The sequence below is a fragment of the Hoplias malabaricus genome, chromosome X2 (assembly GCF_029633855.1).
Source record: "Hoplias malabaricus isolate fHopMal1 chromosome X2, fHopMal1.hap1, whole genome shotgun sequence".
NCBI lineage: Eukaryota > Metazoa > Chordata > Actinopteri > Characiformes > Erythrinidae > Hoplias > Hoplias malabaricus.
This window is the reverse complement of record NC_089819.1, coordinates 40,311,982-40,337,136: the sequence shown is the minus strand read 5'-3', so window position 1 is coordinate 40,337,136 and position 25,155 is coordinate 40,311,982. Positions and strand designations below refer to the sequence as shown.

At 38.2% G+C, this 25,155-nt stretch overlaps 1 protein-coding gene across 1 annotated transcript; it reads left to right on the top strand.

Moving 5' to 3' along the window:
- Window positions 1–1,791: 1,791 nt before the first annotated feature.
- On the top strand, window positions 1,792–19,066 carry LOC136676228 (glycophorin-C-like). Its single transcript, XM_066653075.1, has 7 exons — window positions 1,792–1,881; window positions 14,735–14,764; window positions 15,609–15,644; window positions 15,792–15,824; window positions 16,385–16,429; window positions 16,862–17,023; window positions 18,791–19,066. The coding sequence occupies exons 1-7, from the start codon at window positions 1,851–1,853 to the stop codon at window positions 18,799–18,801; spliced, it is 348 nt and encodes a 115-aa protein (XP_066509172.1). The 5' UTR covers window positions 1,792–1,850; the 3' UTR covers window positions 18,802–19,066.
- The last annotated feature ends 6,089 nt before the right edge of the window (window positions 19,067–25,155 follow it).

Sequence of the window (25,155 nt, the reverse complement as noted above, 5' to 3'; positions counted from 1 at the left end):
GATTGTGCTAATAAACTTGAGGAGGTTGTCCCCTCTTTGCCTTAGCAACAGTACTTCAAATACAGATCTAATGCTCCACAGAGGAGAGTTGAGGCTCATGTGCATTTGCTCCAGGTTTCCTTTATTCTTCATTTCCTTCATTCCTTCTACAAAAATTAAACAAGCTGTGTTTGCACAGGTGAACCCCTGCATCTTTCAGTCACTGTAAAGAGCTAAACATTTGCACATATAATGTAAAGAGCAAGGACGTAGATTAGCTTTTGACATTGGTGTGGACCTATGATCAATGCCTGTTTTTGTTTTGTTGTTGTTTTCTCTTTGCTCCCTGATAAAATGAGACTGTAAGAGGACAGTTGACAGTTGGCAGTTTGTTGTGCACTTAATTTCCAAACTTATTAATAGCTACAAACGATTTTAGCCTGTGGTTTGCTGTGCGCCAAAGCCTAGCATTGCCATTAAAGTTATTATGATGGACTCATTTTATTAGCGAATTTGACTTAAAGTGACTTACATGTTTCTTTGAAAAACAGATCCTTCCCTGTCCACCTTCTTTTTTGCTGCCACCTTTACTGGCCTTTGACACCCGTGTGAGTCTTGATATGAGTCTCGCACGTTAAGTCTCGCATGTGACTGGAAAGTTTTCCTTCCATTTTTGGTGCTGTTAACAACCAAGTGTAGCTACAGATTCTCATGTGACAGCAGGGAAAGGCTCAGCCAATCACACTGGCCTTATGTTTTAAGGGACGGTAGGACTAAAGTAAAAAAAAACATGATTTAACCCTTTCTGCACCTCTAGGTTAATGAGATGTTGACAGATCAGGGTTTTTTTTTTTGAGAGGGAATCAAATTATTGGTGGGGACAATTAAATAATCACTGGATATTTGTGGTGGAGGGGGGGGACAGGTCACTTCCGTCCATGCTAATATAATATAATATACACCCTTGGAATAGAGACAAGTAACCAATTAAACGTAAACAATGATTTGACAAAAATAACGAGTGCAGAGAGACGGAAGCTCTAAGTGGGCTTGTTTTCATCATGGGGGATATATCATGGCTGCCCCTTGTCTCCACATCTATTGACTGATATATGAAGATCCAAGAAATGAAGCCACTATATTTATAAGCTTTTATAGCATTTGTGACCACATGCACAATCAAACGTATGATTTGTCAGGTAATATATGTGAATGTGGTAACACAACTAATCCAGATCTACATAATAGAAAGCTTACAACACACACACACATATAAACAAACAAATGTAAACATACACTACACAAGACACACAGGCACACATACACAAATATACACAAACACTCACATATCCATCTATACAAACAACACACAAACAACTAACACCCACATAGATACACAAATAACTATACAAACACATACCAGAACCCTGAATTGAGTATAAAATGATTTTAAAAGCAAAGAAGTAATAGAGATGGGAATTAGAAGAGAGACAGAGAAAGAGAGAGAGAGAGCAAGGGTGTGGGGTGAGGTTAATTAACGTCCAGCTACGTGAGCATGTGTGTGCTTATAGCTGATAAGTGTGTGTGTGTGTGTGTGTGTGTGTGTGTGTGTGTGTGTGTGTGTGTGCGTGTGTGCGTGTTGGTTGGGGGGGTGTAGTGGCCTGTATCTCAGCAGCTCTTCAGTACCCTACGAATATGCAGTGTGTGGTTTTCCACCAATGAGGACTATTCTTACAGTAAAAGAAGGTCTCTCTCTCAACCAATGGAGTCACTTGCTGATATTAAGTTTTACCCATTCCTGCTTGGCCTCCAGGAGTAGCACACTAACTGTAACAGTATCGCTGGAATTTATTTACCCAACAAAAGGAATCATGAACGTGTCAACACATTTACCACCCACATGTGAGTCTATAGTCATTTTACTTTTATCATTAATTCTTTAACCTTTACCTATTGAAAAGAAATACGTTTAACAATTTGTAGTTACACAGTAATAACCATGTAGCAAGAACAGGGTTTCAGACCATGGGTTCATCACACCAGTTCCACTTATATAAATACAAGTGTATCCACAGTTGAGTATTTACAGAGGAATTTGATCAGTTTCCTAAGTTACAACACAGGTATTGCATAGTAGTTACACAAAATGTTTGTAGTTATTACTTAGTTACAGTGTAAATACAGATACAAATCCTGACATAATAAAAATTTTAGCTTACCTGCTGATCTTTTTCTATGAGACCTAAAAAGAAGAACAGTGTTTACATGTGTAATGGTTGATTTAAGAGAAACGTGTGGAATCAGATTTCTTCACAGTGGTGGTGAATGGAACCAGACATCTTCACAGTCTACAACAAAAATACAGCATCTTATTTGCTCTCTACAAGCAGCAGTGGCCTCCACATATAGTGGAGTTAAATGGAATGACAATGAAGATGGAAAATAATCGAAATCTCAACTAAATAAGCGTTTTTTGGGAACAATATGGCTTTAATTGCTCAAATATGAGCATTGTCTATAAGGAACTTTCTGAAACCTGCATCTGGTTCCATTCATTAACACTGTCAACAGTTCGGACTCTGTAAGTTTCTCAAGAATAGTGCGTTTATTCAAATTGACTTTGTTTACATTTTGACAAATTAGCAGAATACTTTCCCTGATCCCAAAGAGTAAAAAGAAGGGTGGTTTTAATGATTTATCGATTCAGATTCTCCATTCTTTGCTATAGGCCTCAACTTTCCTTTTTCATTAGTTCAACTGCAGCAGAATAGATGAATGGGTTTAAATATGGGCTCGTTTCCCAGACTACATTAAGCCTAAGTCCAGGAAAACGAAAGAATTTAATGGTGATAAATCACCAGTGGCACTGCAATTTAGATCAAGACTAGATCTAAGAAAGTGAACAAAAAGATTTCTAGTTCATACTTTTCTGTGCATTAACACTGAGCTGTTTTTTACATATTATTTTTAGAATCACTCTGTTTAACATGCTTCATTTTATTTTATATTTGACATAAGTCCATTTTACTGTGTCTGTGTTTTTTGACACACACTTATTCCCACATTTTTGAATGAACATTGGTTGAAACTTTGGTTGTGCTCAAATGAAAGAAATAGTAAAGTGGTGTGCTAATCACAATAATGTAACTGACATTATATAACAATGAACATACTATGCAAACTAACCAATTGGGATACTACACCAAACCCTTAGCAACCACCTGGGAAACTGTATTACTGTATTACACAAATTGTTTTTATATTACCTTTCTCTCAGCCCCAAGGCTTCCTGACCTACCCACTGACAAATTCTGTAGCTCCAGTGTGTGTGTGTGTGTGTGTGTGTGCTGCGTACTGCTTCACAAATGATTAAGTACAAATGAATTCCACTCCAAACTGAGCAGCATGTGGTGGCTAATTTGTTTTACCACCTGAGGTTCAGGACCCCACAAATGGTGGTTCATGCAGGTAAATCATTTACAGGTAAATTAATGACACTAATACTCACAACCACACAGGAGCTCCTGGCTTGAGTAGGGTATTATGGGATTCCTGTGTTGCTATGGCTGCTATCTTTATATGGATTGGGGGTCAGATGACGACAACAGTATTCAACTGGGTCCCCATTTTGTACCTCTTTAAAGTATGTCATTAGTACTGCAGGGGTCACGGTGTCACTAGATATGAGTCTGTCAAACAGCACAACACTTTCTAGGGTGGAAATGACTGAAGCCTTTGGGACAAGGCTTGGGATATTTTAAAGGCTTAATAGATGTTTATGTATATTTATATCTGTTGTAATGAAAGGCATATATTTTGTGGAAAGCAAGGTAATAGCTTTGCAGACTAGGATGAGGTCAGTTTAGTAGGGTATGACAATTAGTTTTTACAAACACACACACACACACACACACACACACACACACACACACACATATATATATATATATATATATATATATATATATATATATATATATATATATATATGTGTGTGTGTATATATATATATATATATATATATATATATATATATATATATATATATATATATATATATATATATATCGGGGCGGATGCTGGTCTTTCAGGGAGGGGAAGCTCAATGTCGGCCTACATCATAAAATGTGTCGGTTTATTTATACCTAAATTCTACCCTCCGTTCCTTTTCAAGAAAATGATCTGTGACCCTGTCGTACCAACAAGGCGTCTTTTCCAGGGACTTGACTAGTGTCCTCTCAATGGCCAGCAGAGCTAGGCTGCTTAAACGGCCTTGGCCCATGTGAAGTGTGTCCGCCTGTGAGTGCTTTGTGATGGTGGAGGGGCTCAGCAGCACCCGCTGGTCAGAAACTGCGATAGAAGTCAGAAAGAGCGATAGAAGTCAGTCTCCAAACACAAGCAGCTACAGAAAACCCACCAGAAATAGAAGCTCGATTTGTCACTAGTCGTTTTTAACAAAGAAAATGCAGCTAAAAGGATTAAGAAAATCTCCGGTTTAACTCAGAACAGAATGAAAATGTAATGCTCCCACGGATCTTTACACCAAAGGATCACTGATTCGCTCATTTTGCTGTCAATCAAGAAGGGATTCAGCTTCAGACAGATCATCCAATCATCATGCAGAAGCTGAGCGTCCTGGCCAGCCGAGGCCAGCCCACTGCCCCATAGACCCCCAGAGACGCTGAGCGTCCGATGGGCGGGACAAAGCCCAGCATTTATCCAATCACTCGTCTCGTTTTGCTGCACTTCGCTGCTTCTCTATTGAGCGTCCACACTGTTTAAAGCACTGTCTTTACCAGTGATAAGAAGCTAATTCTGAACAAAAGTTGAGCGCGTTGTAGTGCATATTTACTCAATGACATGTACACACAACAGTATATATTTGATCACTTATTTTTTGACATTTTAGGGGAAGCTGAGCTTCCCTTACAGTCTTAGAGCAATCACCTCTGATATATATATATATATATATATATATATATATATATATATATATATATATATATATATAAACTACTAGTCAAATTATCAAATTATTTGTACATGCCCACTCAGGGAGGGTTTCATTTGTTTTGGGCCATTTTCCACATATTTTGAAAGTACGATACCAGTCAAAAGTTTTGACAACTTCTCATTCAATGGTTTTTCTTTGTTTTTTATTATTTTCTACACTGTATATAGATATGGAAGACATTAAAATATGAAGGAATTATGTAGTGCATAAAAAAGTGTTAAACAAACCAAAATAGATTTTATACTTTAGATTCTTCAAAGTAGCCACCTTTTGCTTTGATGACAGCTTTGCACACTCTTGGCCTTCTCTCAGTCAGCTTCATGAGGTCCTCACCTGGAATGGTTTTCAGTGAACAGCTGTGGCCTCGTCAAGAGTTAATTTGTAGAACTGCTTGCCTTCTTAATGTGGTTGAGACCATAACTTGGGTTGTGCAGGCAGGCATTATTGCTCAAAATTAATTGTAAAAGAAAAATTCCAAATTATATTCATTTTACCCCTTCTCACACTCCTATTGTAATGTTTTTGTTGGCCAAACATTTGGTTACACTCAAAATCAGAAACAGTTTCAAAATTAGAATCAATATCAGAATCTGAGAAACAATGGGACTCAAAATCTGAAACAACATTAGAAGCTGAATTTAAATCATAATCAAACTCAAGATTCATAATAAAATCAGATCTAAGATGTAAAACAGAAAAGAAATGTAGGAACAAAAAAAGAATAAAAGCCTGATATCGGAGTCTGAAATGAAATCAAAATTAAAATACAGATTATGAGAATCAGAGAAGTCCGAATCAGAATAATGATCAGGATTAAAATCAGGCCAACATCAGGCTCTAAATCAAATCAAAATACTATACTGAATCAAATTTTGAGTTAAACATAGATTCAGAAACAGGATCAGAATCCAAATCAGAGATAACTTCTTCAAATGCACCAGATGTAGAAAAATATCTGTCTTTGGTTTTAAAAAAAAGACAAAAAGTGGAAAAGAAAACCAGAGATATAAGTTGATTCAGGGTTATTGGGCTAAACTAATGCCTTCCAATGACTCAGTGAAGGTCACAGAGTTTGAGATGTTGTATAGACATTAAACTTTCGAGTTTGTTTTGCGTGCAGTTGAGTGGATCTAGGTATTTTGAGCCTAAAGGAAAAACAAGGTCACCATTCACACTTTTCCCACAGAGAGAAAGAGAGAGAGCGAGAGAGAGAGAGAGAGAGAGAGAGAGAGAGAGAGAGAGAGAGAGAGAGGGGAGGGAGAAGGAGGGATGAAGGGATGAAGAGAAGTAGAGACTGAGAGAGAGAGAGAGAGAGAGAGAGAGAGAGAGAGAGAGAGAGAGAGAGCATCCTTAGGAGTGTGTTATTTCTTTCTCTCCCGTCGGTACTTTTTCTCGCCCATCGAGAACATGATCACACATTCTCACTCTCTTCACACCTCCGCTGTAGGGGAGAGAGAGGGGGAGATGAAAGATGGAAAAAGAAAAGAGACACTGAGATGGAAGGCAAGCCCTTTTTTAAAAAAAAAAAGCGAGAGAGAGAAAAAAAGGGGTAAACCCAAACGTTTGTATGCAGTCCCCATAATGAAGGAAATTCAGCTTCTATGAGGTTCTCTTCTGGAGAGAGTGAGTATAATCTCCACAGACGATCACAAAATGAAATTTGACAAGCCTACATTTGCCATGAGTCTGCCAGAGGGGTATAAAGCCCCCAGCACTGGGCTGTGAAGGAGGGCAGGTCTGTTCTCTAAGGTGATAAAGGTCCATTCAACCGTTCTGTGATTATACGTATTCCAGAGCTAATGATCTGGCATCAGTATCTGTCCTCACTAATGTCATCAAATCCTCACAGCAGTGCTCCAACATCTAGTGTGTAGCCTTTCCAGAAGAGTAGAGACTGTTACTGCAACAAAAAAAGCAACTCAGTTCAGATTGATACCTTTCATTTCAGAAGAAAATTGTGGATAAGAGGGTGTCCACAAACTTTTGGCACTACTGTGTGTTTGCGAACACACACACAGAGAGAGAGAGAGAGAGAGAGAGAGAGAGAGAGAGAGAGAGAGAGAGAGAGAGAGTCAGTCAGAGAGAGCAAGAAAGAGAGGAGAGAGAGCGAGAAAGAGAGGAGAGAGAGAGAGAGAGAGAGAGAGAGAGAGAGAGTCTGTCAGTCAGAGAGAGCAAGAAAGAGAGGAGAGAGTGTCAGAGAGTCAATCAGAGAGAGCGAGAAAGAGGAGAGAGAGAGAGAGAGAGAGAGAGAGAGAGAGAGTCAGAGAGAGTCAGTCAGAGAGAGAGCAAGAAAGAGAGGAGAGAGAGCGAGAAAGAGAGGAGAGAGAGAGAGAGAGAGAGAGAGAGAGAGTCAGTCAGAGAGAGCAAGAAAGAGAGGAGAGAGAGCGAGAAAGAGAGGAGAGAGAGAGAGAGAGAGTCCGTCAGTCAGAGAGAGCAAGAAAGAGAGGAGAGAGTGTCAGAGAGTCAATCAGAGAGAGCGAGAAAGAGGAGAGAGAGAGAGAGAGAGAGAGAGAGAGAGAGTCAGAGAGAGTCAGTCAGAGAGAGAGCAAGAAAGAGAGGAGAGAGAGCGAGAAAGAGAGGAGAGAGAGAGAGAGAGAGAGAGAGAGAGAGAGAGAGAGAGAGAGTCAGTCAGAGAGAGAGCGAGAAAGAGAGGAGAGAGAGAGAGATAGAGAGAGAGAGAGAGAAAGAGAGAGTCAGAGTCAGAGAGAGTCAGTCAGAGAGAGTCAGTCAGAGAGAGTGTCAGAGAGAGCAAGAAAGGAGAGAGAGAGAGAGAGAGAGAGAGAGAGAGAGACAGAGAGAGTGTGTGTGATTACATGGGAGTGTGTATTTATCTCTGAGTGTCAGAAAGTAACTGTATTCCTCACACACAGATAACAACCTCATACTATACCCCTCTCTCTCTCTCTCTCTCTCTCTGACTCTCTCTCTCTCTCTCTCTCTCTCTCTGTCTGACTATGTCTGATTGACTCTCTCCTCATTTCAGATTCTGTATTTTGATGATTATATTCTTCTTGACAACATAATAAAACTAAGGTATAACAATAAATCCTGCTTTTAAAAGACTGATTAATCAAGCCAATGTTTGATTAAAAACAGTTAAATCAGCATTTAGGTGGCACATGCAGCTATCTGGTGTGTGTGTGTGTGTGTGTGTGTGTGTGTTGTAAGCTTTCTATTATGTAGAACTGGATTAGTTGAATGATAAAGAAACAATGGACACTCCTTACATTCAGTTGAATCATTTTTGAGTCATAGCTCATTAAAACAGTCATTCATTCATTCATTGTCTGTAACTGCTTATCAACTGCATGATGCAGAGCCAGAATAGCTGGGCATAAGGCAGGAACACACTCTGGATGGGGCACCAGTCCATCAGAAAGCATTACACACTCACACAATGAAACCTATAGACATTTTTGAATAGGCAATGTAGCTGTTTTTGGACAGTGGGAGGAACCCAGAGCACCCAAAGGAAACCCACATAGACACAGTGAGAACACACCAAACAGACAGTCACACGAGGCAGGGCTCTGACCCATAACCCACAGGACAGTGAAGCTGTGTGACAGTGACTACGTGATTACGTGTTGCACCATTGTAAAATAACCACTTATTGAAATAAGTGAATAAATTGTGGGTAATAAGCACATTATAAACACTAAATAACAGTTTCTTCATGCGTGTAGTGCATTGTCAGATTATAAAACAATTTATATGTGGCTGTAAGCTTCATGCCTCCATGTTGAACTGGTGCGTTAATCTTAGTTTTATCAATTTTGAAGGCCACTATGTGGGTATGCTGCTGTTTGTGCCAGAGCTGTGGTGTAGGGACTGTAATGCTACTTAAATTATAAAATATAGAGCTGTTGAAATCCCATATAAAAATGTATTTACTGCAAAGTATTGTATTATAATGTGTGAAGGTGGGGTATGGGACTTGGAAGTGAAGGAACAGCAGTACTTTCCTCCATCAGTACAATGCACAGTGCCCTTGAGCAAGGCACCTATCCTCCAATTGCTCCCTGCACACCACTGCCCACAGCTCTGGGTGTGTGTTCACTGCCACAGATGGGTTAAATGCAAAAATGTATAAATAAATATATCAATAAAATTTAAAAAACTAATTTCATTGTACATTGAGTATGTACGAATGAGTATGTGTTTAAAACGTGGTGTAAATTTGATTGTTCAGTTTTGTTTTTCAAAAACAGACTGGCCTTGTACTAAAGTACTGCTTACTGTTTATCTTAAGTAGTTGCTAGGGTGTGGCTTGATGCTTGCTATCTTCTCCCAGGTGGTTGCTATAGTGTTGCTTGATGGTCCTTAAATTATTATGAGAAGTTCCTAGAGGGTCGCTGTGGTTTTCCAGGTTATCTGGCAGTTACTAAGGTTGTCCTATGTTCACCGGTTGCAGTGATATCTTTTGTCGCTATGGATGTTGTTAATTGGCTAGTGAGAAGAACTAATTTCATAAAAGCTATTTTCAGAGTGAGTGTGCATGTCTGTGTGTGTGTGTGTGTGTGTGTGTGTCAGAGAGTGGGAGGGAGAGAGAGAGAGAGAGAGAGAGAGCTGTCATAAGGACCTTTATGTTGTTTACAGTGTCTCGGGAGACAAGTCTGAGAAGCTGATAGTAGAAAGAAGTTTCTCTGAAGCTGAGATAAACTGCAAATATCTGCAGCTGGTCACTCTCAGACTCTCTGAGGAAATGATCATTCACAGCATTAACTCCTTATTGCACATGGCTCTGCACAGTTTCATAATCGTATTCATAGAACTAACCTCATCTTTTCCCGTATTGACTATTGCAACTCACTTTTTTATGGTCTACCAGTTAAACTGATCATCGTCTCCGGTGTATCAGCAGCCTTAATTTCACCAAGCGTAGAGCTCATATCACTCCTGTTCTCCAGCAATTGCACTGGCTTCCTGTAGAGTCTAGGATTAAATGCAAAATTTTTCTTTTAACATTTAAGGCTTTACACGGTCTGGCTCCTACATATCTCTCTGTTTTTATTTCTTCATGTTGTTCCGCTCATTGTCTTAGACCTTCTGGGTGATAGGTCTTTCAGCATCACTGCACCCAAACTCTGGAACTCTCTTCCTCCTGTCCTTCGGAATCGCTTAACTCTGTCTTGCTTCAAATCTCTGCTCTGCTTCTCTTTTTCTTCATTGTGTCTTTAGAAATTTTTTTGTCCCTACTTATGATTGTAAAGCGTCCTTGGGTTTGTGAAAGCTGCAATATAAATTGAACTAATTTATTGTCATTACAGAATAATTTAGAATAGATATTCAAGAAAAACTGCATAACACGTGTAATAATGAAAAATACACAGTTCTGTGCCAAAGTCTTAGGCACTTAAAATTATTACTTTTTTCTATTAGTCAAAATCATGGTGCTTTGGCAAAGTTGACCCCTCCCCCTCCTTGTTTCAGCCTTGTTTTTTCCTGGGTTTCTTTTTGTCTTGGGTTCTTTGCTTGTTTTCTCTTTTTGTATTTCTCTCTTTCCTATGCCCCTGTCTACCATGTGCTTCTTGTTTATTTTCCCCTCAGGCCTTTCTCCTCCTAGCCACACCCCACTCTCCATATGACTGTTCTTGCCACACCCCTTCCTCATGTGACTGCTCCAGGTTTTCCATGCTCTGAGTTCCTTGCTCTTGTTCTGGTTGCTCTCTTTGTAGATCTTGGTCTTTTTTAAGTTGTTAGTCTCTGTTTTGGCTCTGGTGTGTGTGTGTGTGTGTGTGTGTGTGTGTGGTGTTCCTTTATGTTGGTCTTATTCATGTTCTGGTCTCTATTGTGGTTCTCTTGTTCCCTGTTAGATTCTCTCTCTCTTGTGCATTGCGTTTATTGTGGCTTGCATTTATCTGTCTCCCTTTACCTTTAGATCTTAAGTGAGTTTCCCTCCATTCTCTAGTTCTTGATTAATATTTTCACTGCCCCTTTAGGTTCTCCCTGTTCATACTGTGGGCTAATGTCTGCCATTTTGTGGCTAGGATTGGTCTTTGTTTTTGTCAAGAAAAACAATTCATTTCTAGAATGTAGAGTAAAGTAATAATTATTAGCCAAAAAAGTAATAGGTGTGTTGTGAGTGAGATATTCTCCTATATTGTATGGATTTATTAAATCAATAGCATATGTTTTTTAGGTATTAGTTGATAGCCTCAAATATTAAGGGACTGCTATGAAGAAAGATTTTGAAAAGGTTAAACCAACACATTCACACACACAATATCTCTACTTACTTGTTATCACTATGCTACTTGTTTTTATTCTAAAATTAGGTGTTTCTGTTGGTTTTCTGAGCAAATCAATTGTTAGCTTTATAAATCACATTTACTGCAATTTAAAAAATGCACGGTACTGTATTTGACAAGAATAATGCCACAGGAGTTACTGTATAATTGCTAGTAGGATCTGTATAATCTGTAGTATGAACAATCGGTAGTTTAGTAATTTGTCATTTATAGCGATTGATGAAAAAAATGTAATTTTTTGTTGTTCATGACAAAAAAAAATACTTTCATATGCTGTGTCTGAACTGGCTCCCTATTCACCATTCCCTATATTATTCACAATATAGTGCACTATTATAGGGAACTGAATTCAGGAGGGTAGTGAATGATTTGAGACACTACCTCGGGTGGGTTTTACCAAATAACGGAGTGGATTATGGGTAATCTGGTATCTGTTACTTTACAGGGCTTATACACTACTTTTTGCAGTGGGATTGTTCGAGTGCACTGAAAATTGTCCACAATGGTTTTGGACAATACTACAAAATGGTGCACTGTATAGTGAATAGAGCACAGTTTTGGACACAGCAATAGTTTAAATACAGTGTAATAATTACTAAAAAAAAATCCATAATATTTTCTGATGTACATCACCAGTCAAATGTTTGGACACACCCACTCAGGGAGGGTTTCCTTTGTTTTGGGCTAATTTCCACATCTTGTGAATGTATAGTACCAGTCAAATTTGGACATCTTCTCAGTCTATGTTTCTTTTTTTCTTTTCTACATTGTAAATGAATATGGAAGACATTTAAACTATGGAACACATATGGAATTATGTCGTAAACACAAAAGTGTTAAACAAAACAGAACATAGTTTATACTTTAGATTCTTCAAAGTAGCCACCTTTTGCTTTGATGGAAGCTTTGCACTCTCTCTGCATTTTCTCAATCAGCTTCATGAGGTTGTCACTTGGAATGGTTTACAGTGAACAGCTGTGGCCTCGTCAAGAGTTAATTTGTAGAACTGCTCACCTTCTTAATGTGTTTGAGACCATAACTTGGGTTGGGCAGAGGTAGGGGCTGGTACACAGTTCTATTCCATCAATGACTAATGAGGAGATGTGTCCAAACTTTTGACAGGTACTGTATGTATTGTAGTTGAGTCTAGAGAGAAAAAAAAGAACATCATCATCTCCATCCTCCAATGTTTTCCCACATTCCTTCAGGGTCCCAGATGATCTAGATCTACGACTTTTCTGTGAGCCGAATCTCAAGGGAACCAAGAGAACACATCTTTATCAGTCAGAACTGTGTTCCTTGCCCATGCAGCCGCCGGGAAAAACTAATTTCATTCAGTGTTCACACACTCGTCTAGAGACATCTCTTGAGATATCTGTACCACATACTCAACACCAATACATCCTATTCGTATACAGGAAATATGCCTCATGGCAATGTTTCAAGTAAAACAAACCTACTTCCTCACACCAGTCACTTTAATAGAAACATCACCCTTCTACTTCCACTCACTGGCCACTTTAGTAGAAACCCCCTACATTGTTTTCCTGCTGAAACACACAGTACAGTACATTCTCCGCTCTGAAGCACAGCTCTTTTCTGGAGTTTGTCCTCCACCTGGTGCACGAGTGTTTAGAGTGACTTTTTCAGGTGACTTTGTGGTGTGTGTGAGCAGGTCAGCGGCACTCTTCTGCCACATTGTCTCACTTCACTTGCTCACTGTGGTCATTATTAATTGAACGGTTTTAAAAATAATCAGCCTGTCCTGCCTCCATCTGCTCTACTCTCAGAGCCCTTAAAGGCACAGACACTTTTCACAATGTCTTGCATCCTCCCAATATATTTATCGCCTGAAAAAAATGTTGTCAAAGCTTCAAGTTGACTATAAATGAAATTTGCTTTCAATATTACTTCAGTTCTTCAGGAGAAATAAATATTTACCTGAAAATAAATGGGACAAGCCAGAGTTTTGAATGGTGTTTACCATACATATTGAATACAATATGGCAGTATGGTTTTAGAACGGTAGGAAAATGTCATAAACAGGGATTGGAGCAATATTGCAGAAAGGTTTAAGAGTACATGAGAATATTGCAAGAAGGTTGAAAAGTTTTGGAGTATAGAAGAATATTACAGACAGGTTTTGGAGTTCATGCAAATATTGTCAAAAGGTTTTAGATTTCGTTGCTTTGTTTCTTAAAAAAATAAAATAAATAAATACCTTGCGGGGCGGCACAGTGGCGCAGCAGGTAGTGTCGCAGTCACACAGCTCCAGGGGCCTGGAGGTTGTGGGTTCGATTCCCACTTCGGGTGACTGTCTGTGAGAAGTTGGTGTGTTCTCCCCGTGTCTGCGTGGGTTTGCTCCGGTTTCCTCCCACAGTCCAAAAACACACGTTGGTAGGTGGATTGGCGACTCAAAAAGTGTCCATAGGTGTGAATGTGTGTGTCTGTCTGTGTTGCCCTGTGAAGGACAGGCACACCCTCCAGGGTGTATTCCCGCCTTGCGCCCAATGATTCCAGGTAGGCTCTGGACCCACCGCGACCCTGAACTGGATAAGTGGTTACAGATAATGAATGAATGAATTCCTTGTGTGTTTGCGATCACTTCTGTAATTGTCTTTCTACCCATCAGCCATCAGACCCTGCTCCACATGTTAAATAATAAATCAGCTTTATTATCATTCAATTTCAAATCTTACATAACAAACGGCCCGGTCTGAACAGAGAGCTCTGATTCATTGAGAAGAAAAAGAAAAGTGCATCAATAATGCAGTTTAAACTGAGAAAAAAAAACAGCCTTCAGAAAGCTTTTAACTGAACATTTAATGACTAGACATTTCTTTTTCATTCATATATATTTTTCCCTTTTTTAAATTAAATATAAACACTTCTATGTCTTTCTCGACTAATTTTTTTGTGGACAATTTCTATAGATTTTAATATGTTACAGCACCTCAGGCTCTATGTTCCTGTTTACAGTGGTGGGCATGCAAAGTATTTTCCACCATGCCAATGAAAATAGAGACTTGTTGCTGATTTAGTTGCTTAGTTCAATTTTTTTGTGGCTTACTTTAGTGTGTAGTGTGTCTTGAACTTTCTATAGCAGTCACCACCACCCCAACACCTCAGAACTGAAAGAGTTTGTAAAGCTCAAGGTGGGGCTATTTTGAGAACTGAGGTTTGCCATTTAAGAAAGAGCATTATTATCTTAATAGGCCATTTTTCTTTCTCAACTTCTGCTACACCAGATCCACAACACACTGGGGAAGACACATACATCATAAATAAGCCATAAATTGCACAGGACACATTTGACCTTTTATGTTATATTTTTCCAATATGTTAAGTTCTGCAAATGAACTGTTAGTCTTTATGAAGAAAAGTGCAGAGTGTTATTTCAGATTATTATTTTCACTTAGAAAATCAACAGAAAAATATTTAATAACGTTTTCTATACAAAAGCAAACAACATATGTTCATATCTTTTCAGCTGTCACTGACACCATCGTATTAAGCATTGGTAAGTACATATAATGTCAACTATTCCATATATAAAATCTGTCTCAAATGAATAGAGAGTTCTCAAAGAGCAAGAGGAAACATGAATGAATAAACTGGACATTTCATATACACAAATCACCAATAACATGAGGATTATTACTGCCTCATTGCATCTTCACTCACCATCCATTCTCAAAGCTCCACTAACCATACAGGAGCACTTTGTATTTTACAATTACAGACTGTAATCCCTCTGTTGCTCTGCATATTTGTTTACATCCTGCTCATCAATGGTCAAGACCCCCAATGGAGCACCATAAAGCATTTATTATTTGACTGGTGGATTGTGTATTTGAGTGGATCAGACACAGTATTGCTCCTGGAGTTTGCAAACCTCTCAGTGTCACCTCTGAAATGAGAATAGTACACCAACCAAAAATACCCAGCCAACAGCGTCCTGTGGGCAGTGGTCTGTGACTAACGCAAACTGTGCTGCAACAAATGAGCTACTGTCTCTGACTTTTCATCTACCAGGTGGAGTAATGAGGCAGGTGTGTCTAACAGAGTGGGCAGTGAGTGGACACAGAGTTTAAACACTCCAGCAGCACAGAGAATGATCAACCACACAAATCATATCTTTTCTACATAGTGGTGGTCCTGTTGGGTTCCTGACCACTGAAAAGCAGGGTGAATGGGGGGCTAATAAAGTATGCAAAGCAACAGCAAACTGCAAAACCACCAAGTGCTCTTGTATGGTCAGTGGAGCTGAGTGAATGGACAGTGTGTCTAGAAATAAGGAGGTGGTTGTAATGGTAATGGGTTAAATACAGAGGTATTTTTTTCTTTTCCTTATTCTATCTCAGAGGTTACCCCAATAAACAGAACCATGGATGTAGTGCGTGAGTAACCAGTAAAATACTCAGACATACACACATATATACTGGAAGGAAAAATTCTGAATTCTGACAAATGTTATTTTTATTTATTTTTATTTTATTTATTTATTTTTTTATTTTATTTCTTTTTCATTTCTGCTTTAATAACAGAAGGTGCAGTCAACAAAACATTGGATGGGATGCGTGAGTAACTGCCCAAACACACACACACACACACACACACACACACACACACACACACACATGCACACATACACACATGCTTATTTATTTATTTATTTATTGTGTGTGTGTGTGTGTGTGTGTGTGTGTGTAATTTAGTTTAAGAGTAGATCAGAAATGCTACCATATTCTAAGACTGAGCTTTTAAATAGGATCTGGATGAAAAACATATAATAGTTTGTGATATGCATTTATTTGAAAAATGTTTCAAACAAATGGAAAAAAAGGAAAATCTATGTTAGGTTCCCCCTAACAAAGGGGGTGTGTTTCCGCCTTACGCCCAGTGATTCCGGGTCGACTCCGGCCCCACCGCGACCCTGAATTGGGATAAGTGTTTTCAGATAATGAATGAATATACTAGGTTATTATGACAATTAATGAAGTTGAACTTGTACTTGTACTAACAGAGGTATAGCTCAAAATATCAATAAAAATAAATTAATTTATTTCACACACCTAAAGCATATTGCTTATTTACTGAATAATATTACATATTTGATTTTTATTGTATTCTTTTTCAGCGATTAAAACAGAAGAAGATTTGCTAATAACTTCCATTGTGCTGGGTAATATGTCTATGTTGTTTTATTTTGTCTGCAGAAATCTAGAAAATTTTATTTCAGAACAGATCAGACAGATAGTGAATGATTTGTTTGGGCTTAAGGATTTAGTATTAGAATATTTAAAAAAAAAACTTTTTCACAGTTTAAATAATAGATTTATAATAATAGATGTTTATACTTCAAATCCTAAATCCTGAAAATTATTATGAATGTCATGAGCATGAAAATGAATCAAATGTATGCTTTCTTGATTCTAGAAAATAATGTAATATTTCTGAATTAAAAAACAGACCTGTATTACCTATGTTTTCAGTTAATATGTAAATGTACTGAATTAAATATAATAGCTATATCACTGTTAACCCTGTCACTCGAACACCTGGCTTATATTGTTTACTATATAGATGTTAAAGTGATGCCATGTGTTTTTCTCAGGTGTTTGTTTGTCTGTGATGCTGATTTTCATGGTGTTGGGTGTGGTACTGTTCCGCTTCATGTTCCACCACAGAGGAACTTACCGCACTCAGGAGCCCAAACAAACAGGGGACTCGACATTGAGGTCTGACTTGGAGAGGGCAGACAGCTCAGATGAAGAAGGTTTTTTCAGTGTCTTTCTCTTTCTTTCACACACTCTGTAAAAAGGACCAGTCAGCTAAAACCCTGCTGATCAAAACACTGGGACATATACAAGCCCTGGCAAAAATGACAGAATCACCACATATAGACGATTTTCACACACTTAATAACAAATGAAACCAATCACAAACATGACACAAAACAATACTTTTAGAAGCTGAGCATCCTGGTTTTGTGAAACTTCTCTAACAAATTTAGTTAAATAATTTGAATAAAGGGTTCATTTATTCCTAATCGAGTAGAGGGGGGAGGGTGGCATTGCTTTTAATTTGCATTTCTAATACAAATATAAGCCCAAGGCTAAAAATGCAAATAAGTGTGTTGTTAAAATAGAGCACATACAGACCTTAACGAGTTGTTGGATTTGACTAACTGAGAGGAAAAGAAAACATGGCCTCAACATGAGAGTTGTCACCTGAAACAGAGGAAGAAGCCATCATTACCTCAGTACTCCATGCACAGGGGTAGTTTACAATTCTAGACACTTTTCTCATTCCAGCTATAGGAAAAAAGCATTTGTGATGATGAAGTTATTACATTTTTTATATGTTATGTTATATGCTACCACGACACTGAAATGGATTAAGCAGCAAAGAAGATGATCATGATGATAATGATGATGATGTTTTATGCTGAGTATTTATTAATGACTGTGCAGATTTTTTTTCCTGGCACCGTTAAAGCAGGACGATAATGGATCTTGCCACAAAGCAAAGATTGTTAAAGCTTTTTTTTTCATATTGAGCCTGGAGCTCAATATAAAGAAAAAAAACATTAGTTCAAGGTTCTATTCTGCAAAGCTGGAATCAGTTTGATGTGAAATGTTGTGTTTCATTAGTGAAGTTCATACCTCAGAGTATGCAAGACTGAGGAGCAAGTGCATACTAATTGGGATTTATTGCTATAACCTAATAATTTCCTCTAAGTCATCAGGAAAAAATGGTCTCATTAATTCAGATAATGCCCTTCAAATTGAAGCTCTTCGTATTCTAGAAAAAATCCATTCAGTATCTCTACAACTGAGCTGCAACAAAGCATGATTTTTGTTGTCAGAATTTGAGAGTGTAGAATCACTACTGACAGCAATGCCAGCCTTTTCTGCAAAGCTATGGCAAATATTTACTGATATTATTGAGACAGACAGTACGGCAACTTGTGTTGTTGAATTTGTTGGTTGGAAAATGAACCATTAGCAAACAAAAAACTTAAAACATGGCAGACTGCTAAATATAACTCTGACACAAATACATGACAGGCAAAAAGAGAAAGTGTTCAAAATATTAGCATTGTTCCCTGTACTTGATATGTTAAAAGTGACATCTTATAAACTTTCTCTACTAGTTCTCTACAAACATGTCAAAACATCTGTGGCATGCTTTAGTAAAAGAATTAGACATGAAAACCAGGCCGATCTCAAAGGGATATTTGTATATAACATGCCCAGGATTCATACAATGTGAGAAAGAGTTCACCCTTCATCGATAAACGTGAATTTCTGGTACACACTTAGTGTGAAAATTCAGCATTAACCCTGACCCTAAACCTACCCATTTTAAGCCTTGCCTTATCTCCAGAAGGTTACACCCCACACGCATCTCACCACAGACCAGCACAAGCAGTGATAAGCAAGTGAAAAGTGTTTTTCTTCCATATTGTGCCTATTTTACATGACAAATATATGAATGAAGTGTATTTTTGCATACTAAACATCTCTCTTTTCCCCCACAGAGGAAGAGTAGCCATGCCAGCACTGGACTGTGGACACAGACATTTAAAGCTTTTGTTCTTTCCAAGCTTAGGTTTACCTGCCTCATGTGTATGTATAGTAATAATATGTGGGTAGAATGATACAGTATTAATTTAACTTATGGAGTAGAACAGACTATATTTGAAAAATTAAAAAAACGTTTTATTTTTTATTTTTTCAGTTTTTTGAATATTTTTATTTTGCAGAAGTATATGGGTAATTATTTGGAGTAATAATATTTACAGTTTTATTATCAAAAATGAAGATGTACATTTTAGTAACTATAAAAAAATCTGAAATATAAAAAAATCTGAATAAATTATAAAGATAAAATTTACTTTATTGCTTTAGTGACAAGTTTCATCATGTTTATATTCACAAATATGTTTTTGATATTGAATATTGTAAATATACATTAAAGCTGTGCTATAAGAATTGACCCTGCACATTGTTGGTGTTTTGTTTTGTTTGTTGCCAAATAAGGTAAATAAGGTTGAGGTTAGTCTGGAGAGATGGAGGAATAGTTTGGAGAGAAGGGGAATGAACGTTAGTAGGGACAAGATAGAGTACTTGGGTCTGTGTGAGAAGGAGGGTAATGGAAAGGTTCGGTTGAAAGGCATGGATTTGGTGAAGACGGAGGAGTTCAAATACTTGGGGACGAGTGTACAGTGACGAATGGTGTGGTAGAGAGGTGAAGAGCAGAGTGCAGGCAGGGTGGAATGGGTGGCGTAGAGTAGCAGGAGTGATTTGTGATAGTCTGGTATCAGCCAGAGTAAAAGGGAAGGTTTATAAGACAGTAGTGAGACCTGCAATGTTGTGTGGCCTGGAAACGATACCACTGACAAAAAGACAGGAGAGGGAGATCGAGGTGGCAGTGATGAAGATGCTGAGGTTTTCATTAGGAGTGTCGTGGATGGATAGGATTAGGAATGAGTTGATTAGGGGGACAGCGAGGGTAGGATGTTTTGGAGACAAAGCTACGGAGGCGAGATTAAGATGGTTTGGGAATGTGCATATAATTTATTGCATAAATTCATGGGTAACAACAATTGCAGTGTAGAACTGAATATATGGATATTTATTGTATTTTGTAAAAGCGTTTTGTACACAGCTATTTTATTATTTAATTTTTTTTAATGAAAAGTTCAGTCAAAAACCTAGGCTGATACTAAAACTTTAAAATTTACAGTGGAGTCCATTGGAAATGAAACCCAGAAATATCTATGCTCTCAGGATATGAAAACTGTTATCACACCACTAATTACTGCACTGATATACAAACTCTCAAAACAATCTCATTAGACATGAGCCACTATTTTCAGACTTCACAACTTTCTGAGGAAATTACAGTCTAATCATTCTGTTGACTTAGACAACACTGAGTGCCTGAAGAAAAGGAAAATCCTGTGCTGATATTTTAGGGCACTTAATTAGAAAGAAGGTTCCGTCTGCCCTTCTTCAAAATAAAATAACTAGCTAATACCTGACTTAGCGGGATAAGCTAGTCAGCTAGTTAGTTAAAGGCAGTGTTTACAAATCTGGGGAACTACTGTTTACAAAGAAAAACTCTCCACCTCTCATTGGATTTTGTTCATAAACTCTGAGTCTTTTAAGGTGGAAATATGTACGAGGGGGAAAAAATTACTGAGGCTGAAGTTTTTATTCACTGTTCGAATTACCACAGAAACTCATTTGTAACTTGAGTTGTTTAGTTTTGTAGCATTTTTCAGTCTGTGTTTATTTTCATGCAGTTAGCTGTTTCCAGAGTTTCACCTTAAGTAACCTTAAGAGCAAAAATAAGACAGTGTTACCCCCGAAAGAACCAGGAATAGAGCAACACCCTCATCTCTTTTCATGCCTTCAATTATTCAAATTATTTGAATAATTCAATAATTTAAACAGTTTAACTTATTACTTTGAAAATGATTACCTTCAGCTCATGCAGTTGCACTACAGTGTACCACTAGATTTCATGTGTTTCGCTTTGTAGTGTATGTGTGTGTGTGTGTGTGTGTGTGTATGTTAGTATGGGGTGTGTATGGGGGTGAGGCTCTAAATGCCACCAGGTTAAAAATACATGCCACATATTTTCAATTTCACATCTGCCCTAATATTTATTTCATCTGCTTTAAACACAGCTGCACTTTCCTGTGCCCCTTATCCAAAACATGCTCAATCTACACGTATCAAATATTCAGCAGCTAGAGAGAAATATTCTGTTTTGTGGTTTCCTGAATTGTATTAACCTTTTAAAATCAGCCATTCTTAAATCACTATAAGAGCCTGAATTTTGAAGAACTCCAGCTGAAAATATGAATGAAGACTTCCTAATAAATATTGTTTACACTGAGCTCATTATTAAGTCGTGTTTATGGAGTTTATATGGAAGCGTAACATAGTAGAGGAGATTCAACTTCAGTGCAATGCTCCACAAATTCAATATCTTTATTTCCCTATACATCAAATATAACAATTATGTACCACTTTAGAAAAAGATTATGCTTAAAAGGGTTTACAAATTATTTAAAATCTGTTTATTAATGGTTATTATTAATATAATTAATTAATGAGCATTTATATCACATATAAGTGTAATTAGCCAAATAGTGAATCCACATCCATCCACACTGTTAAACCTCTGATCTTGCAAAATAGTGACTTTACTTTGTCTTCTCCAAACGTCAGATGAAGTCTGTGAGCTTCAGCATGTTTGTTTAATCAAGTTTGTAAATTAAGCAGAGATAGAATGCCTTTTTAGACATTGATGATAATATGCTGTACTTTAACATGTGAAATAACTAAATTCATATTCTCACTTTTTGACATTTTCAGGCATTAGATAAAAAAACATTGCCATTTTTACCTCTGTGAAAATGATTATAAGTGACCTTTAAGGTGTTTGTAGCCTAATTAATAACCCTATAATTTATACACCTTTATAAGTGCAGTCTTGTTTAAAGTGGCACCAAATATGGATACTATAAAATCCACTTATATGGTTAATATTACCTAGACACTTTATTTGACTGGAGACTGTGGCCTGTTTGTCTGCTTTTTCTGACCACAAAGTGTTGCTTTTGTCCTTTTTTTTAGGGGTGGGAAATTTTTAATAAAGTGTATAATAAGTGAAAATAGAAAGGGAGCTTTTCTAATAAAGTGTTTTATTAGAAGAAACAATGGCTGGAATATTGTACTGGAACAAAAATAATCTAAAATGGATAAAAAGAATAGAATAAGACAGAATACCCTAAACATACGAAAGTAAACATCTGCCAAATGTACCACAAGTAAATATGCAGGTGGCATTAGGCCTGAAACCAATGCATTACCATATGATGAAAGCCAGCCATTAGATCAGTGCCTTGAAAAAATGGGGAGAAAATAGTTTCTAATTAAAGCCAAACCGCATCACTCCCTTGGAGCCGAGGGTTTTGCCGGAAAGTGTCAACAACAGCAAGAAAGTTGGAGGAAGAAAAAAATTAATAACAATTCTAATATAGCAGTCTCACTAGGGGATCCAAAAGTTTACCCACTTCCTCAATGCAACCAATGCAAAACACAATTTAGCAGCGAGACGCTTCGGGATGGCTCTGAGAATAGATCACACGCAGAAACTGGCATTTTCACAGCATTTTCCCAGTTATTTACGACCCAAGTTTGTCTTCTCGCATGAACCCAATGCAATGGAATGTTTGGGTCGGAACAGAAATGACCCCATGACAGACCAGGGTCGTTTACTGTAATTAAACCCCACAGAGCTGCATTCAGCAGATTTTAAATGAATAGTTTGATTAAAAACTATCCCTAATCCCAAATGTATTCCATCAGCTGAGACATGTTTGGTGGCTGGAGTTTGCTTATTTAGTTTTACACTAGAACTATAAGCAGAGTGCTTTAAAGCAGTCTAAATCCATCCAACAAATTGCATTGAACTTTTAAAATCTACTTCAAGGCTAAGCACCATCTGATATATGGGGAATACTCTGTCAGTGGATGCATGTGGATCGTGGGCTGAGTTGGGGTGTGAGCAGAAAGTAGAATGACAACATTTACCTGCAGATATTTCATACAAAATCCCTGAAGGGCATGATGAGAAAACAATTATTTGCATGTTACCTTTCTGGCTCACCTCATTACTATTAGTGTACACATTAGTGAGGAGGAAAATAATCATGATTTTGATGGATAGATTTGAACAAGAGATGCTAGAAATATTTTTTTTCAACTGTTTTTGTGCGTTTTACAGGCAGAAAATAATAATAATGTGGAGGCATTCCATAACTATAGAATGCCTGATTTTGATTGTATGTATTAGTAGAGTCTAAGAGCCCAGGGATCGTTATCATCCACCCCAGGGAAGAGGTCACTGCAGCTTGTGAAGAAGATAGGAAAGACGTCTGGTTCCATTCAAAACCATTGTAAAGAACTGTGAGTCCACAAGTTTCTCTACAAACAACCTCTTCACAACAAAAACAAAACTACTTCATGTACTGGGGCGCACACAGCATTTACAGGTGCAGTGCTGCAAATGTGCCTCCAGTAAAAAGCATGTTAAACACAGTTTAGGTGATTTATCACTAAAGTGGGTGTTCGTGGATGAGAAATGAAGAACAAACGAACACTAAATCATTTTTTATTCAATGCATTTATTATCTTTATGTGTACTTTTCAGAAACAAATAAAAACAGAAACAGTTTAAATCTTCTCAGTGCTGTACCAATGGCCAAAACTGCATCCACATTTCCTCCTCTGACAGACACATGGTGTTCACTGAAAACGTGAGAGAATTGATTACGGACCTTCTGCGGCTGCTAATTTATATGACATTGTCTAAAATGGAAAAATTCATAAACGTCAGTCTTTAAAATGAACATGATCATGACGTTATGGTGGGGGGAGGTACCTGCATTTACCAAGGAAGTGGTTTATTATGTATTTTATAAAGATTATATGGTTATAATGTTAAAACTGTGAGCAATAATTACCTTGTCTTTTGTGCAGCAGGTTAGTGTCCTGGAGGGTGTGGGTTCAAGTCCCGCTCCGGGTGACTGTCTGTGAGGAGTTTGGTGTGTTCTTCCTGTGTCCATGTGGGTTTCCTCCAGGTGCTCCGGTTTCCTCTGAAACACACATTGACAGGTGGATTGGCGACTCAAAAGTGTCCATAGGTGTGAATGTGTGAGTGTGTCGTATGTAGTGAATTTGTATGCCTTGTCTTGTAGTTCTGTTCAGCAAACCAGGGTAACATTGACTTTTAACTGCCATGATTTTAGTGAGGCGCAGCAACCTGGGTCTAGTGACACCCCTGCTCTGCACCACTTTGTTCACATTTGAACACACTGAATTAGGGGAATTATGAAAATGGCTATAATTCCAGTTTTACAGCTCCACAAAAATGTTAAAAGAGTTTAGAGTGGTCTGCCCTGCCCCTCCTCCTTCTGCAGGTAGACAGCGAATGTTTGATCAGGCTCAACATCAGACGAGTCAGGAATCACACAAACTTCACATCTGCACTACAACCTTCGGAGGAACAGATCAGAAACATGTGACAGAGTCTACTCCAGATTCCTTTCAGGCTCAGGCCCTGTGTCAGAGATACAGCCCTCTGATCAAACCCTGCATAGCCCATCACTGTCTGACTGTCGCTGCTGTCACACAGAAGCCTCATATCTCCAAATACGAGAGAGAGAGCCCCTCACCTTTCTCCTTCCTCACACTGGCCACTTTATTAGAAACACCCCTCTTCTCCTTCCTCACACTGGCCACTTTATTAGAAACACCCCTCTTCTCCTTCCTCACACTGGCCACTTTATTAGAAACACCCCTCTTCTCCTTCCTCACACTGGCCACTTTATTAGAAACACCCCTCTTCTCCTTCCACACACTGGCCACTTTATTAGAAACACCCCTCTTCTCCTTCCACACACTGGCCACTTTATTAGAAACACCCCTCTTCTCCTTCCTCACACTGGCCACTTTATTAGAAACACCCCTCTTCTCCTTCCACACACTGGCCACTTTATTAGAAACACCCCTTTTCTCCTTCCACACACTGGCCACTTTATTAGAAACACCCCTCTTCTCCTTCCTCACACTGGCCACTTTATTAGAAACACCCCTTTTCTACTTCCACACACTGGCCACTTTATAAAAAACACCCCTCTTCTCCTTCCTCACACTGGCCACTTTATTAGAAACACCCCTCTTCTCCTTCCACACACTGGCCACTTTATTAGAAACACCCCTCTTCTCCTTCCACACACGGGCCACTTTATTAGAAACACCCCTCTTCTCCTTCCACACACTGGCCACTTTATTAGAAACACCCCTATTTTCCTTCCACACACTG